Here is a 14,166-nt window from a genome sequence, read left to right as displayed (position 1 = left end):
CACAGGGGAGATGGCCGTCTGCAACACACACAGGGGTAGTGCAGCCTGCTGTGTGCAACCCACTCGACACGGGAAAACCACCGCCGCTGAAGTGCCGTACCACCAGCACGAGACCCCACGAAGAGCGTGCTTGACTGTAGTTTTTACTTCTCTACGTAGAAGGTCAGGAGAAGAACGACAGAACCGCTCGGCTCCGAAGCGAAAAACTGAATATGCACTGCATCTGCTGCCTACTTATACTCACGCTGTGATCAGCAGCAGCTGGATGCAATAATCGCATGCCAATGTGCATTGGCTCATTTAGTTTACACTCGAAGTAGATTGGTCTCTCTAAGCGAGATCCCAATTCGTCGGTCATCCGACGTGACGTCGAGAGTGACCGACTGAAAGGGACCTGCCAGATTCAAATGTGCTTGCGTGCTTTGGCTGACACTGAGCCAGAAACAGACACGCTCAGCACTTGTCATATATATCAACTATGCAGTGTTTTTAGCCACACAATATTTATTTTAGGCTTCAGACATTTAAATACACATAAGTGCTAGCAAAACAATACATTTATGTAAGTTTGTAAAATACACACTGATGTCTATGGAAGCGGCAATAACAATCCTTTCAATTATAATTTGATGACGTTGTTTATTCATATCAGATACACATTGTGGTAACTATAAAGTTCCCTCTATTTTTCTCTCATTTCACCAGCCACTTTTTTTTAATGTATTTTGGGAGAAATGGATGAATTTACGTGTTGTAAATCTGACAGATATGATTCTCTGAATTGCGACACAAACTAAGTGCCCATCATGCATTATAAATCAACTAACAAGATCATTATAAATGTTTGTAAACGACAAAACACATACTTGAGAATTGGAATATCAGATAATTGGCATAGTTAACAAGTTTGTGAATATTTTGAATAAAAAAGGAAAAACTAAATAGAAATGATCTGAAAATCTGTCATACAGCACTACTGTGGCTGTGGTGTGTCACGTGACAAACAATGCGTCACCATGGATATAATAAGGTGATGCAGGAGGGTCTATGTTAAACTTGTGTGAAAGGGTTAATGGCAAAAGTCTCATCACACTACATTCAGCACAAACTGTGCTACAGTGATATGTGAGTAACATGTACAGTACGTACACTATTTTTAAGAAAATCAAGTTTAAACTTTGAGAGTAAAAATAATTCTTAATAAAAACTGTAAAATATAACCTTAAAACACATACTTAACATTATTTCATAAAACATTTGAGAAAACAAAAACTAAAGGTTATGATACACAAGGAAATTTTTTGAGAAATATTGCTGGGCAATGATGCTATCAATGGGCAACCACACACAGGGCCCAAGACTGATCTAATTATCCAGACAGAAGTTTGTTGCCCATTCTCAATGGTAAAGTGCCCAAACAACATTGCTTGGCAACATTGCTCAAAAAGTTGCCCTGTGTATAATCACCTTAATACAAAAACTATATTATTATTAAAATTAAATATTCATTCATTGAATTCACCTGAGTTTCTGCAGTGTGCAGTTTGTATTTTCTAATCCGTTCTGGAGTTTCTTCACTCCTGAATCCTGCAGATTATTGTTGCTCAGGTCAAGCTCTTTCAGACTGGAGTTTGATCTCAGGACTGTAGCGAGAGCTGAACAACTTTCCTCTGTTAGACCACACTTACGCAGACTAAAATATTAAATATGAGAGAGAGAATTTACAAACACAAAGTGCATGCATGCTAACATTTAGTGATTACTGAGAATTACTGTTTTGATCACCTGATTTCTATAACATACTTTATATCTACAATAATAAATGAACACAATACTCACATCAGTGTGTTGAGTTTACAGTGTCTATCCTGCAGTAGAGCAGAGATCTGATTCACTCGTGTGTCTTCTAGTTCATGTAAACTCAGATTCAGCTCTCTCAGGAGTAACGGGTTTTTAATGGGAAGAACTTCAGTCAGATATTTACAGGCTTCTTCTGCATCAGGATTTTGTAACAACCTGGACATAATAGAAGTACATTGACATTATCTGCCATATAATGATTTATTTTCACAAGCTTGTGAAAAAGGTTTTACAAATGTCTTTTGACAGTTTAATTCTCCTTAATCAAAAACTTTTTAAAGACTATTGTTTTAATAACACTCACCTCAGTGTCTTCAGTGAGTAGTATTGACTCTGTAGTAAATCACTGAGCTGCTTCACTCCTGATTGTCCAGGATCATTTCCTGTGAGATCCAGCTCTATCAGGTGTGAAGGGTTTGATCTCAGAGCTGAAGCCAGAGCTTTATAACCTTCTTCAGTGATACTGCAGTCTGAAAGTCTACAAAAAAATAAAAACATTAATTAAAATTGGCAGTATGGTTCAAATTATTTAATTACTGCACAAATCGCAAAATATGACTAAATCACACTACAGCTGAATAAATGTGACCCTGGACCAAAAAACAGTTATAAGGGTCAATTTTTTTAATTTGAGATTTATACATCAACTGAAAGTGGAATAAATAAGCTTTCTATTGATGTATGGTTTGTTATGATACTATACTTCACAATACTTGGCTGAGATACAACTATTTGAAAATCTGGAATCTGAGGGTGCAAAAATATCTAAGTATTGAGAAAATTGCCTTTAAAGTTGTCCAAATGAAGTCTACATGAAGCAATGCATACTACTAATCAACAATTATGTTTAATATATTGCTAGGAAATTTACAAAATATCTTCATGGAACATGATCTTTACTTAATATTCTAATGATTTTTGGCATAAAAGAAAAAACTATAATTTTGACCAATTGGCTATTGCTCCAAATATACCCCAGCGACTTAAGACTGGTTTTGTGCTCCAGGGTCACAAATGATGTTATATGTAGATCGTTGGACAAAATATATGCAGAAACACCACTTCTAGTTTTATTGTCATAATTTATTTTGTGAGTGAGATGATGAATCAATTATTACCTGATGAATTTTAACTCAAATTAAATCAGAATTATTTGTACAGTTACAGATGTTTATCAAATGATGCTGAATGCCAATTATCAGCATGTATCATCAGCTAAAAACAGCACACATTAACATCGCATTTTACATTGGCCAGGTATAAAGTTCTGTGCATTAAAGGTCTATTGTCCCATGTAAACTGTGTACATCTTATATAAAATATATCCCATAATTAACAATTTCACGTCAGTTTGCCAATTTATCAAACTTAAAAAAAGAACTTTAATAAACTACAATTCTCTGTAAATTCTGAACATATGCTGCTTTTTGTGACTTTTTTGTACAATTATAATTTTAAAGACTTATTGAAATCAACTATATACAGTTCCTCTTATAATTCATAAAAAATTTAACCTAAAGCACTCCTTGTTTCTAAGGTCGGTGGGAGTCTGTGTTTTTTTGTCTGAGTCTGTTAAGGTTTATTTTTTTTTATTTTTTATTTTTTTTGAGTTGGTTCTAAACATAACCCAAATTTTAGGGGGAACAAAAAGCAATAGTATTGTATTTACAAATAAACACTTTTTGCTCTTTTACGTTTACTGAAAGAAGGCTGTGAATGTGTCCAATTTTGAATACTTTGAAACCAAAAAAACTAAAATTAACTAGCTAGTTTTAAAGTCACAATATTTTTTTACTTTAATTTAGTTTGATAGTATAGTTTATTTTTTGTTTATATTTTTATTTAACATAATTTTTATTTTTATTCAGTATAATTTTTATTTTTTATTTTTACAATAAACAAAAAATTCTTATTATTCATAGTTTTAGTTTAAGACAACACTACTGTGAGAAAAAAGGGGTGTAATGATACACATATTCATACCAAAAAATGTTTTAGGTGAAAATGTAGTGGTTTAAACTTCAAATATGTATTTTTTTACAGCCCCAATTCCAAAAAAGTTGGGACACTTGGTAAAATGTAAATAAAACAGAATACATTCTAGCTTCAAGTTAGAATTTTAGCTGTTCAACAGTACTGAGTCTTCTTCGCCATATTTTTATTTGCAAAATTTGCTTTGACATTTTCGGAGATGTGAGCTCCAAGGCGTCAGAGGCCGTTCAGCACTCATGAACCCACAGAGAGCAGCCTCACCTCGGCCAGATCTTCTGGAATTTGCTGCTGGCTCTGATGTCTCCATAGTGGTTAAACATGAGATATAATTCATTTTGGGTAAATATAACAGGCAATATTTGGTCTCATTAATGAATTATTATTATTTGTATTATTATTATTAATTTGTTACTATATTTTTCCATAGCAAATAGTTTTTTTTCCCCAAGGGCAAAGTTTTGTAACTTTATAATTTTATATAATGTTAATGCTGTATATCAGATCGCTGCCTTTGTACTTTTGATGGAATTGCTTAGCAACTTTTGTAATAGCTATTGTTGTTTATTAAGTATTATTGTTCAATAAATAATATTTTATATAAAAAATTGTAGCATTTAATAATAGTATTTCGTTTTAAGAAATGGTCTGTGTGTTTGTGATGGTGATTTTAGTTACATTGTTATGGTATTAGATGGTGACAAGACACTGTAGAAAAGTCAGAAGCAAAGACTTATGTTGAAAGGGAGTGAAACATGGTTGTAAAGTAGTACATTATTTTTACTTTCAACAACACCTTGCAAGATGCAACCAGCAGCGCTGTCATCTGAAATTCCCTTAACAGTTGAAAGGATACTACGACAAAGATATCTCTCTCCTCAGCGGACATTCAAACTGATGTTTTACTGTGAATATGATATTGAGCTGAAGAATTAATGTTGTATCAAATGCAGGTAATCACACTCGCTCAGTCCATCTCTCTCTCATAATACTCTACAAAAAACTATTTACTTCAATGAAGCAACCAGTACTCCTTTGGAAATCCAAAAACACTATTCTCAGTTTTTACTATTGATCAACTAGTAAATACTGCCCTATCCCTCAACAGTTTTCTGCATCGAAATGTGAAGAATTTGCAATTGCACAAATAGCATTGTAGCTGATGTTAATGCAGCTAATCTTAATGAATTTCATGAAAGAGATGCAACCTTCCGCAAATTCAGATGTATAACATTAACTGAGCTTCATACGATTATTACCACATGTAATTCTGCTACCTCATGCATTGACCGTGTGCCTACAGATGTTTTTAAATGGGTGTTTGACAGTGTTTTAGGCCATGTCTTGTATATTATAAATACATCCCTTCAAACTGCCTGTTTCCCTGATGCTTTTAAAACAGCTATTGTAAAACCTGTATTAAAAAAGCCATCTCTGGACAGTAGTGTCCTTGCTAATTATAAGCCCCTTTCTCACATTTATTAGTAAAATACTTGAAAAGGTAGTTGCAGAACATATAAACACCTTTATTGAAGAAAATCACATTATGGAAGTGTTTCAGTCTGGTTTTAGAACAGCTCTTTAAAATATCCAAAAACCACTAGAACAGTGTTATATATTTTGCTGACTTGTGTACTTACATTATCTTACTACTACATAATATTTCGAAGAATGTTTAAATCCAGAGAAATAAGCAATTTTAATTAGTGACACGGACCGTGTTTATAGTGTCATTGATTAAGTGAAGTGACATGTGGCCAAGTATGGTGACTCAGAATTAGTGCGCTGCATTTTATCCCATCCAAAGTGTGCACACACACAGCAGTGAACACACACACACCGTGAACACACACCCGGAGCAGTGGGCAGCCATTTTTTTTGCTGTGGTCAGTTGGGGGCTCGGTGCCTTGCTCAAGGGCACCTCATTCATGGTATTGACGTTTTTTTGCTGTGGTCAGTTGGGGGCTCGGTGCCTTGCTCAAGGGCACCTCAGTCGTGGTATTGACGGTGGGAGAAAGCGCTGTACATTCACTCCCCCCACCTACAATCCCTGCCGGTACGAGACTCGAACCTGCAACCTTTGGGTTACGAGTCCCACTCTCTAACCATTAGGCCACGACTTCCTCGACTGTGTCACCTGCCAATGACGTCATAACCCCTCGATTTCTTTTGTTTTGTAGAAAACATATGGAAACACCAAATACACTTTAATATGTTGTGCGTTTTAATAGACCGGTGACAACCGCACAGAGTAGCATTATAACAGAACTTTCAAACTTATCTAGTATGATAAAACTGCGCTGCTTTTTTTCCCACAGACTCATGACCGGAAGGAGCGGAAGCGGTCGACTGTGGCATAATAAAAGCTCTGCTGCTTTCGAGTCGTGTGTCACGCTCGTTCAGCGGCCTCGTTTCGCTTCGACGGCTTTTAGCCTCACCCTGCTTCCTTCTACTACGTTAATAAATCATTAGCTTATCCATGAACATGATTTCTGCCCGAGTGCCGTCGGATTGCATCGGCTGTGGGGATGAAGACGACAACTCCCATGATTCCACACTCAGTCACGGCGTCATCAAACTATGCTACCGGTCTTTGTTTATTTTGAATATGCGCCCTCCAGCGGCGAAAAATTACATATTGTGCCTTTAAGTGCAGGTTTTGACACGACTGATCATGATATTTTAATCAATCATTTAGAAAAGTTAGTAGGTCTTTCTGATTGTGTATTAAATTGGCTTAAAACATATATTCAAGAGAGAAATTTCAATGTTAGACTTGGAGAGCGTGTGTCTAAGAAACATCAAGCCCATTCTTGGTGTCCTTTTAGATTCTGATCAGGGAAGCTAGTTCACTGAATATTTTTAAAAGGAAGTTTAAAAACATTCCTTTTTATTTTGGCATTATTTAGTGTGTTAGGAATTGTTAGAAAAAAAGTTTCCGTTCAAAATAGCCCATAGATGATTTATTACTCCATGCTGAAAATTAAAATGTTTTAAGAGAAACAAAAACATTTGCGTCTTATTGCAATAAGACACAAACAGTCAGTTATGTCTGTGAACGTAAACAGCAGGGAAAGAAATCACGTGTATATTAGATCTGCATTTCTTATTTTAGAAATACATTTCTTACTTTAGTGGCGTACCGTGTACAGGTCACTCAGCGGAGGAGCTAAGTTAATAAGGCAGAGATCGTTACCAGTCATGGGCCTGTTCCAAAGTGACGTCCCTGAACGGCTTATTTTGGGACAACATTTCTGACTTATTGGGAAAAAAACAAACGGAGTGGATGGACCCCAATAGGGTGGTTTTGAACACACACTGGGGACACACAACTATGTTCAAAAACAATACAAATGTGAATTTTGCATAATAGGTTCCTTCTAAGAGTTTAATTATGGCATGGAATGTCAGTGTGTAGCCAAGTCCAAGTCCCCAAGTTCTGGAAAACACTAGTTAAAAAATCTATTAGTCTAAAGAAATATGTTTTCTTCAACAGTTGCTGTCCACTCTGTGTCTGTGGAGCAGCTGCCTGATCACAGTCTCCAAAACAGAGAGCAGACGAAATGACAGAAGCAGCACAATTGGCCAAATGTTGGTGACGTTCATTTTTATGTGAACAAACATGTATGTAACAACAGGCATTACTGAGTTCAGCAAACATATCATTGTTTTGTTTACATATTGTACAAAGGCAGCAAAATAATTATTATGGCAGGCCTAGTGGTGTTGAGTGTAGCTGCTGGTGAAATTCACTCACTTCAGTATCTTCAGCTCACACACAGGATTCTTCAGTCCCTCACAGATCTCTTTGACTCCTGAGTCCAGCAGACGACTGTTGTTCAGGTTAATCTCTTTCAGGATGGTTTTGGAGGAGAGAACAGTAGCTAGAACTAAACAGGTCTCCCCATCCAGATCTCCTAATTTATCCTCACTCAGATCCAGTTCTTTCAGTAATAATGGACTTTTACCCAGAACTTTAGTGAGATACTCGCACGCTTCCTGTGCAGCAGGACTTTTTAAGAACCTAAAAGTAGAAGAACTTTGATTCGATAGTCATGCTATAATTTAATGTCATTTGCAGCTCTCATCCTCCTTATGGGTCCAGTTTAGTATTAACTTCATATTTATGATAACTGTCTCCAGTTCTACTGAGAAAATATAATTTGTAAAATTAGTATAAATTAGTAAAAATGCAAAAGAAAACTTGAGTTCCAGACTCGTGAAATTCAGTTCTGTGATGGTATTGCATTTCTTTAAATTGAAATTCAGTAAATTTTGTAATTTCAAAATTATCACCTGATGGTCTTTAATTTACAGCATCCACCCTGTAGTAAATCATCGAGCTGCTTCACTCCTGATTGTCCAGGATCATTTCCTGTGAGATCCAGCTCTATCAGGTGTGAAGGGTTTGATCTCAGAGCTGAAGCCAGAGCTTTATAACCTTCTTCAGTGATACTGCAGTCTGAAAGTCTATATATAAAAAAGATTGCTTTAATAATATCACATGCTTCACATACATTTCTAAATATTTTGTATAAAATGTCATGTTGTAAGTAGTTAAAGAAAAGTTTAAAACTGAAATTATAATTATATTTTAGTCTTGATAGCCATCTATATTATCATTTGACTTAACCATATAGACATCTTGTAATGTATTCTGTATCTTTGTGGTTTTGAGAACTTGTCTCTTGTTAGTCTAATTCCCTTTGTGTATTTAAGCCTCTGTGTTTTCTGTGTTCACTCTCTGGTGGTGTCCATGTATAGTTGTTCTCAGTTCTGCTCAAACTTCTCCCATGTCACCTTGTTTTTTTGTTGTTAATATTACATTTTAGTGAATCAAACAAAAGAACAAAGATACACAAAACATTACATATTAATACATGTATATTCATACACAGACATGTACATAAATGAAAATACACACTTCAGTTTCTCTAATCCGCATAGTGTATTTTCCAACAGAGGACAGATTTTCTCAATTCCTGAGTTTTCTAGTTTATTCCCACTCAGATCCAGCTCTATCAGGTTTGAAGGATTTGAATTAAATGCTGAAGTCAGAGCAACACAACCTTCTGCAGTAATGCTGTTATTATTCAGCCTACAGAGAAAGAAAACAAAGACAGGAAACAGTATTCAATTTATCTCAAAACCTTCTTTAATAAACAACAGTCAGTTTTAGTCCAAAACAACTGAAAATATAACATCAAAATAATGTTATGTTTGAAAGATATATTCTGTAAACAAAAACTTTTATTTTGGATGTGATTAATAGCCATTACTCATTTTACAGCACTAATATATATATTAGCACTAACTGGTAATTTTTTATATATAACATTTTTTATATTTTTTCCGGTGATTGCTGTGGTCTTAGAGTGTAGCTGCTGGTGAAATGTACTCACTTGAGTATCTTCAGTTCACACACAGGATTCTTCAGTCCCTCACAGATCTCTTTGACTCCTGAGTCCAGCAGACGACTGTTGTTCAGGTTAATCTCTTTCAGGATGGTTTTGGAGAAGAGAACAGTAGCTAGAACTGAACAGCTTTTCTCTGTCTGTTCACAATTATTCAGCCTAAACACAAAAAACAGCATTATTTATTATTCAGCACATACTCAACACACATCAGATCAGCAGGTCTTCATATCTGCTTCACATGTAACTGGAAGTCCTTTATAATGACTAAACAGAGATGTTATAATGTATAGATGATGTTGACTCACTTCATTTTCTCCAGTTTGCTACTGTCAGCTCACAATTATTCAGCCTGAACACAAAAACAGCATTTTTATTTATCTTATTCAGCACATGCAATATTTAGCACGCCTTATATCAACAGTTTTTTTTATATTATAATACATTATATATATTTATAATGAATAAAACATTTATAATTTATTATACTGTATGATATATTATATATTTAACTTATAAAATGTAACTATGCAGGGCTTTAGTCCTCAAAAAGTTCAGATCAAACTTAGAAGAGAGGGGTTACTACGTGAACATTGCCCAGCAAGCGCAATAGCCGTCATTTCAACATCTCTGTTAAGTATAGGCCCGATATAGTCCGGCTATGTGTAACCCACTTCTAGCCCAAATAACCTTGAATTTGGTTTAATGTTGTTTTTTGGCAAAATGATTTGTGAGGTGTATGATATTCCATCAAGTAAGCAAAGTCAACATCGTTTACAAGGTGTATGGTTTCATTTCTTTGGCATGTTCAATACGTAGCCTGTGCGTAGCCACGATTTAACTCATAGTCCGAGCGGCTATCTGTAGCCCACTTATAGTCAAACCTGATTCACTGTAGTTTTTGGCCAGGCAGCGCATGAGATGGTTGATATCCCATCATGTTTGCAGTGTCAATAATATCTACAAAGATATACAAGTGTCATTTCATGACATGGTCTATGTAGCCACGATTTAGCTCTAAATTGGACGGGTGTAGTCTGCTTTTAGCCCACCCGGCGAAATCGAGGCAATCCGTGGTCTAATTTTAACGGCTTTGTTATAGCCCTATACCAGTAACCAGACCAGCGATAAGCATGGCCAAAATAGCCTTAAAATTGTTTACATGTAATTTTCACCCACGCAGCTTCGTATCAAATGCAAGTAAACAATTGAAACATTTAAATTAGCATTATTTTATATTTTATTTAATTATTTTACAGCATTATTAATAGCATTATTTATTATGCCAAAATGCTAATTTAAATGATTCAAACGTTTACTTGCATTTAATAATATGATGTCATGCATCCCACAATCTGTTAAATGTTACATTCATACACATTATAAGATATTATTTATTTTCGGCTGTCTTTCATTTTATAAATAAAAATGCAATTACAATTCCCAACCGCTAGATTGACAGCCCAAATTTAGCCTTGTTTTAGCCTAGATGTCTGGGCTGTGTTTAGACAGCTAATAGACGTCTTTTAAATGCAAAATTGCTTGCTGGGTGGTGACCATAAGTCTGAATGGACAGCCATGAAATGGGAAGTCCCACAAGGCTCTGTTCTCGCACTGTTCCTGTTAAATTTGCGATGCGATCTGGAAAAACCCGTCGGATGTCGCGCTGTGACGGTTTCAGGAAATTCGAAAAATAGGTCCAATGTCAATTTTTTGTCAAAATTAGGTTTTTATTCAATTATTATTCTATAACATCTTGTCTATCATCTCTGAAAATATCTTGGCAAGATTCACTTGTTTAGTGCAGAAAAATAGCGAACAGAAAATGCAGCAAACAGAAAAGATCTGTGTCTTTCACTTATGTTAAGAACGCGCTGCGGTGGTGCTTTCTCTTAACACCTCAAACACAGTTAACCTATCTCAATAAACCACGCAACATATATAGGCCTAATAAAGGTGTTACAATGCACATTTCCCCCCAGGCAAGTCCTGTGTAAACTACGGCACGCAAAGTTTTATTTATTTATTTATTTTTAATATCGTGAGATGGTGGAGCTCAAGAGAACAATGCAGTCTGAAGTAACTGCTCACTTAAACGATCTTGCTCGCCTCAGTTTGCTCAGTCTTGTTGATGTCAGTGCCCTTAACAATGTTATAATGGACTATTTCACATCCAGAGATGAAGGATCGGATGATGATGTTACTAAAGAGGAGGAGTCTGCTGACAGTCTGTTATATGCAAAGGTGCGCGAACAGTTGCGCTGCGCTCGCTTTTCTAAATGTAAACTACAAGGTACAATATTCCTGCTGTCTAAACATACAAGGGGTGATCAAAAGTTTAGAGACTATGCCCATGATTGTAATGTATTGACATTTGGTCAGTGCGTCTTTAAGAAACACTCCGGACTCTGTGGTGGATTAGTATAGGCTCCTCCTCCTCATGTGTGTGTGCACTGCAATAAAAGAAGTAAAGCAGCACTGAACATTTGAAAGCACAGTGTCGGTATCGTGCATTATTTTACATGGTGTCAGAAGTCTGCAAAGTACAGGTAATGAAATATGGCATCCTCGCAGTTCGAAACACCCAAAAATCGACTGGGACGCTCCGGATTTGTATCAAGAATTCGAAAGATTTAGAAGTCACGTCACGTTTGTCTTCGAAGGCCCGCTATCGGAGCTAACCGCGAAGCAGCGTGCAGGCTGGCTGGGTACGTGGATCGGCGAACAAGGCCGGGAAATCTACAAGACGTTCAGCTGGGCGGAAGGTGAAAGAAATTATCCATTCAAAGTTTTGGACAAATTTGCCAGCTACGTAAGGCCGAGAAAGAATAAGAGGATAGTCAGACATCGTTTTAAACAAAGAAAGCAAGGGACTGCTGAGAGTTTTGAACACTTTGTGAAGGACTTGAGACTTATACTAATGGATTGTGAGTATGCCGATCCAGATGACATGTTGATCGATGCAATAATCGCGGGTGTCAGAGAGAAGCGCGTCCAAGAAAGACTGTTAGACAAAGGAGAAGACTTAACGCTGCCGAAAGCACTTGAAATTGCTCAGCAATTCGAACTTTCACAGAAGCAGATTCAAATCGTCAGGGAAGAAGAGTCTCAAGTGCGAGCAGTGCATGTGAAAACAAAATACCAAGCGGCAAACAAAAAAGCCTATCAAAAGAATCAAACAAAATATGTTCAGAAAGAAATGCATGTAAACCGGCCCAAAAGGTGCGCAAGTTGTGGCAAAGACCCAAAGCATAAGTGGAATCAAGGAAAATGCCCAGCAAAAGGCTCTGTCTGTTCCTACGGTCACAAGCCAAACCACTGGGTGGCAGTATGTTGCAAAAGATCCGTCAACACAGTAAGTGTTGAGGAGGAATCAGAAACGATAGAGGAAATTCTCAACATTAATTTGACACAGACAAAGGAAGTAAGTAGTGACAAATGGACAGCAGACATTGTAAGTAGTGACAAATGCATACTACGGGAACTTTGCCGGGCAAATACACGATTAAAATTGACCCAAACGCAAAAGGTGTAGTTCATCCAGTCCGCCATCAACCAGCGGCACTCAGAAACAAAATAATAGAGAAACTGCAAGAGATGGTAAAAATGGGATACATCACCAAAGTCGACCAACCGAGTGGGTGAGTTCAATGGTAACAGCTGTTCGGAATGGCAAGATAAGAATTTGCATTGATCCGAGTGATTTAAACAAGGCTATAAAGAGGGAGCACTACCCGATGCGCACCATTGAAGAAGTAGTTTCCGCAATCCCGGGTGCTAAAGTCTTCTCAGTCCTGGATGTGAAATCTGGGTTCTTGCAGATAGAACTGGACGAAGCATCATCTCTGTTGACAACTTTCAACACGCCCATTGGGAGGTTCAGGTGGCTGAGGCTTCCTTTTGGCTTGAAATGCTCACCGGAGATTTTTCAGCGAATAATGGATGAAATGCTTGAGGGGATCAGTGGTGCGATAAGCATTATGGATGACATCCTGATAGCAGCACCCACAGAGAAGGAGCATGATGCGATCCTCCATAAAGTAATTCAGAGAGCCACAAGTTACAATCTGAGCCTCAACTTTGACAAATGCCACATCAAGCAATCTTCTGTGCAATATGTAGGACATCTAATAACAGCTGAGGGTCTAAAGGCAGACCCAGCTAAAATCGAAGCTGTTAAGTCCATGCCACTGCCAGCAAACAAGGATGGTGTCCGTCGCTTCCTAGGCTTTGTTACCTACTTGTCAAAGTTCTTGCCAAATCTCAGTGAGGTGGATGCACCTCTGCGACAGCTTCTAAAGACTGATGTCGAGTATGCATGGCAGCCGGCACAGCAACAAGAAAGACATATGCACACAGTCCCCAGTGCTAAAATTCTTTGATCCGTCTAAGCCTGTCGAAATTTTCTGTGATGTCAGCAGCAGCGGCTTGGGTGCTGTCCTACTGCAGGAAGATCATCCAGTTGCCTTCTCATCTCGATCGCTGACGGACACAGAAACACGCTACGTGCAAATTGAGAAGGAGATGCTCTCAATAGGTCACGCCTGTACAAAGTTTCACAATTTCATCTTTGGAAACCATGTCACGGTGTACAATGGCCACAAGCCTCTGGAAGACATTTATAACAAGCCACTCCTCTCAACCCCCATGCGCATACAAAGAATGCATCTTCGACTCCAGTGGTATGACCTGACAGTCAGATACAGGCGAGGGAAAGACATGGAGCTGCCTGACACATTGTCTAGAGCAGGGGTTTTCAACCCGCAGGGGGGTGCCAGCACCTGTCAAGGGGGGTGCGAGCATCAGTTAATTCAGAGACGTTCCCTCGAGAATTTATGAATATGAGTTAACAAATCTTTAGCCATCCACTAGGAGGCAATCTGACTCCCACTGCTAGTCGACA

At 37.4% G+C, this 14,166-nt stretch overlaps 1 protein-coding gene across 1 annotated transcript in view; it reads right to left on the bottom strand.

Moving 5' to 3' along the window:
• The window catches only part of LOC107566706 (uncharacterized), a 101,602-nt gene that overhangs the window by 64,550 nt on the left and 22,886 nt on the right, over positions 1 to 14,166 (bottom strand). Inside the window, 3 exon segments of the mRNA XM_016252235.1 lie at positions 2,165 to 2,338; positions 8,146 to 8,319; positions 8,774 to 8,947. Of these exon segments, the coding sequence (XP_016107721.1) occupies positions 2,165 to 2,338; positions 8,146 to 8,319; positions 8,774 to 8,947 (522 nt within the window).

This window comes from Sinocyclocheilus grahami, unplaced genomic scaffold, assembly GCF_001515645.1.
Source record: "Sinocyclocheilus grahami isolate Dianchi unplaced genomic scaffold, SAMN03320097.WGS_v1.1 scaffold1094.1, whole genome shotgun sequence".
Classification (NCBI taxonomy): domain Eukaryota; kingdom Metazoa; phylum Chordata; class Actinopteri; order Cypriniformes; family Cyprinidae; genus Sinocyclocheilus; species Sinocyclocheilus grahami.
This window is presented reverse-complemented; position numbering and strand designations above follow the sequence as displayed.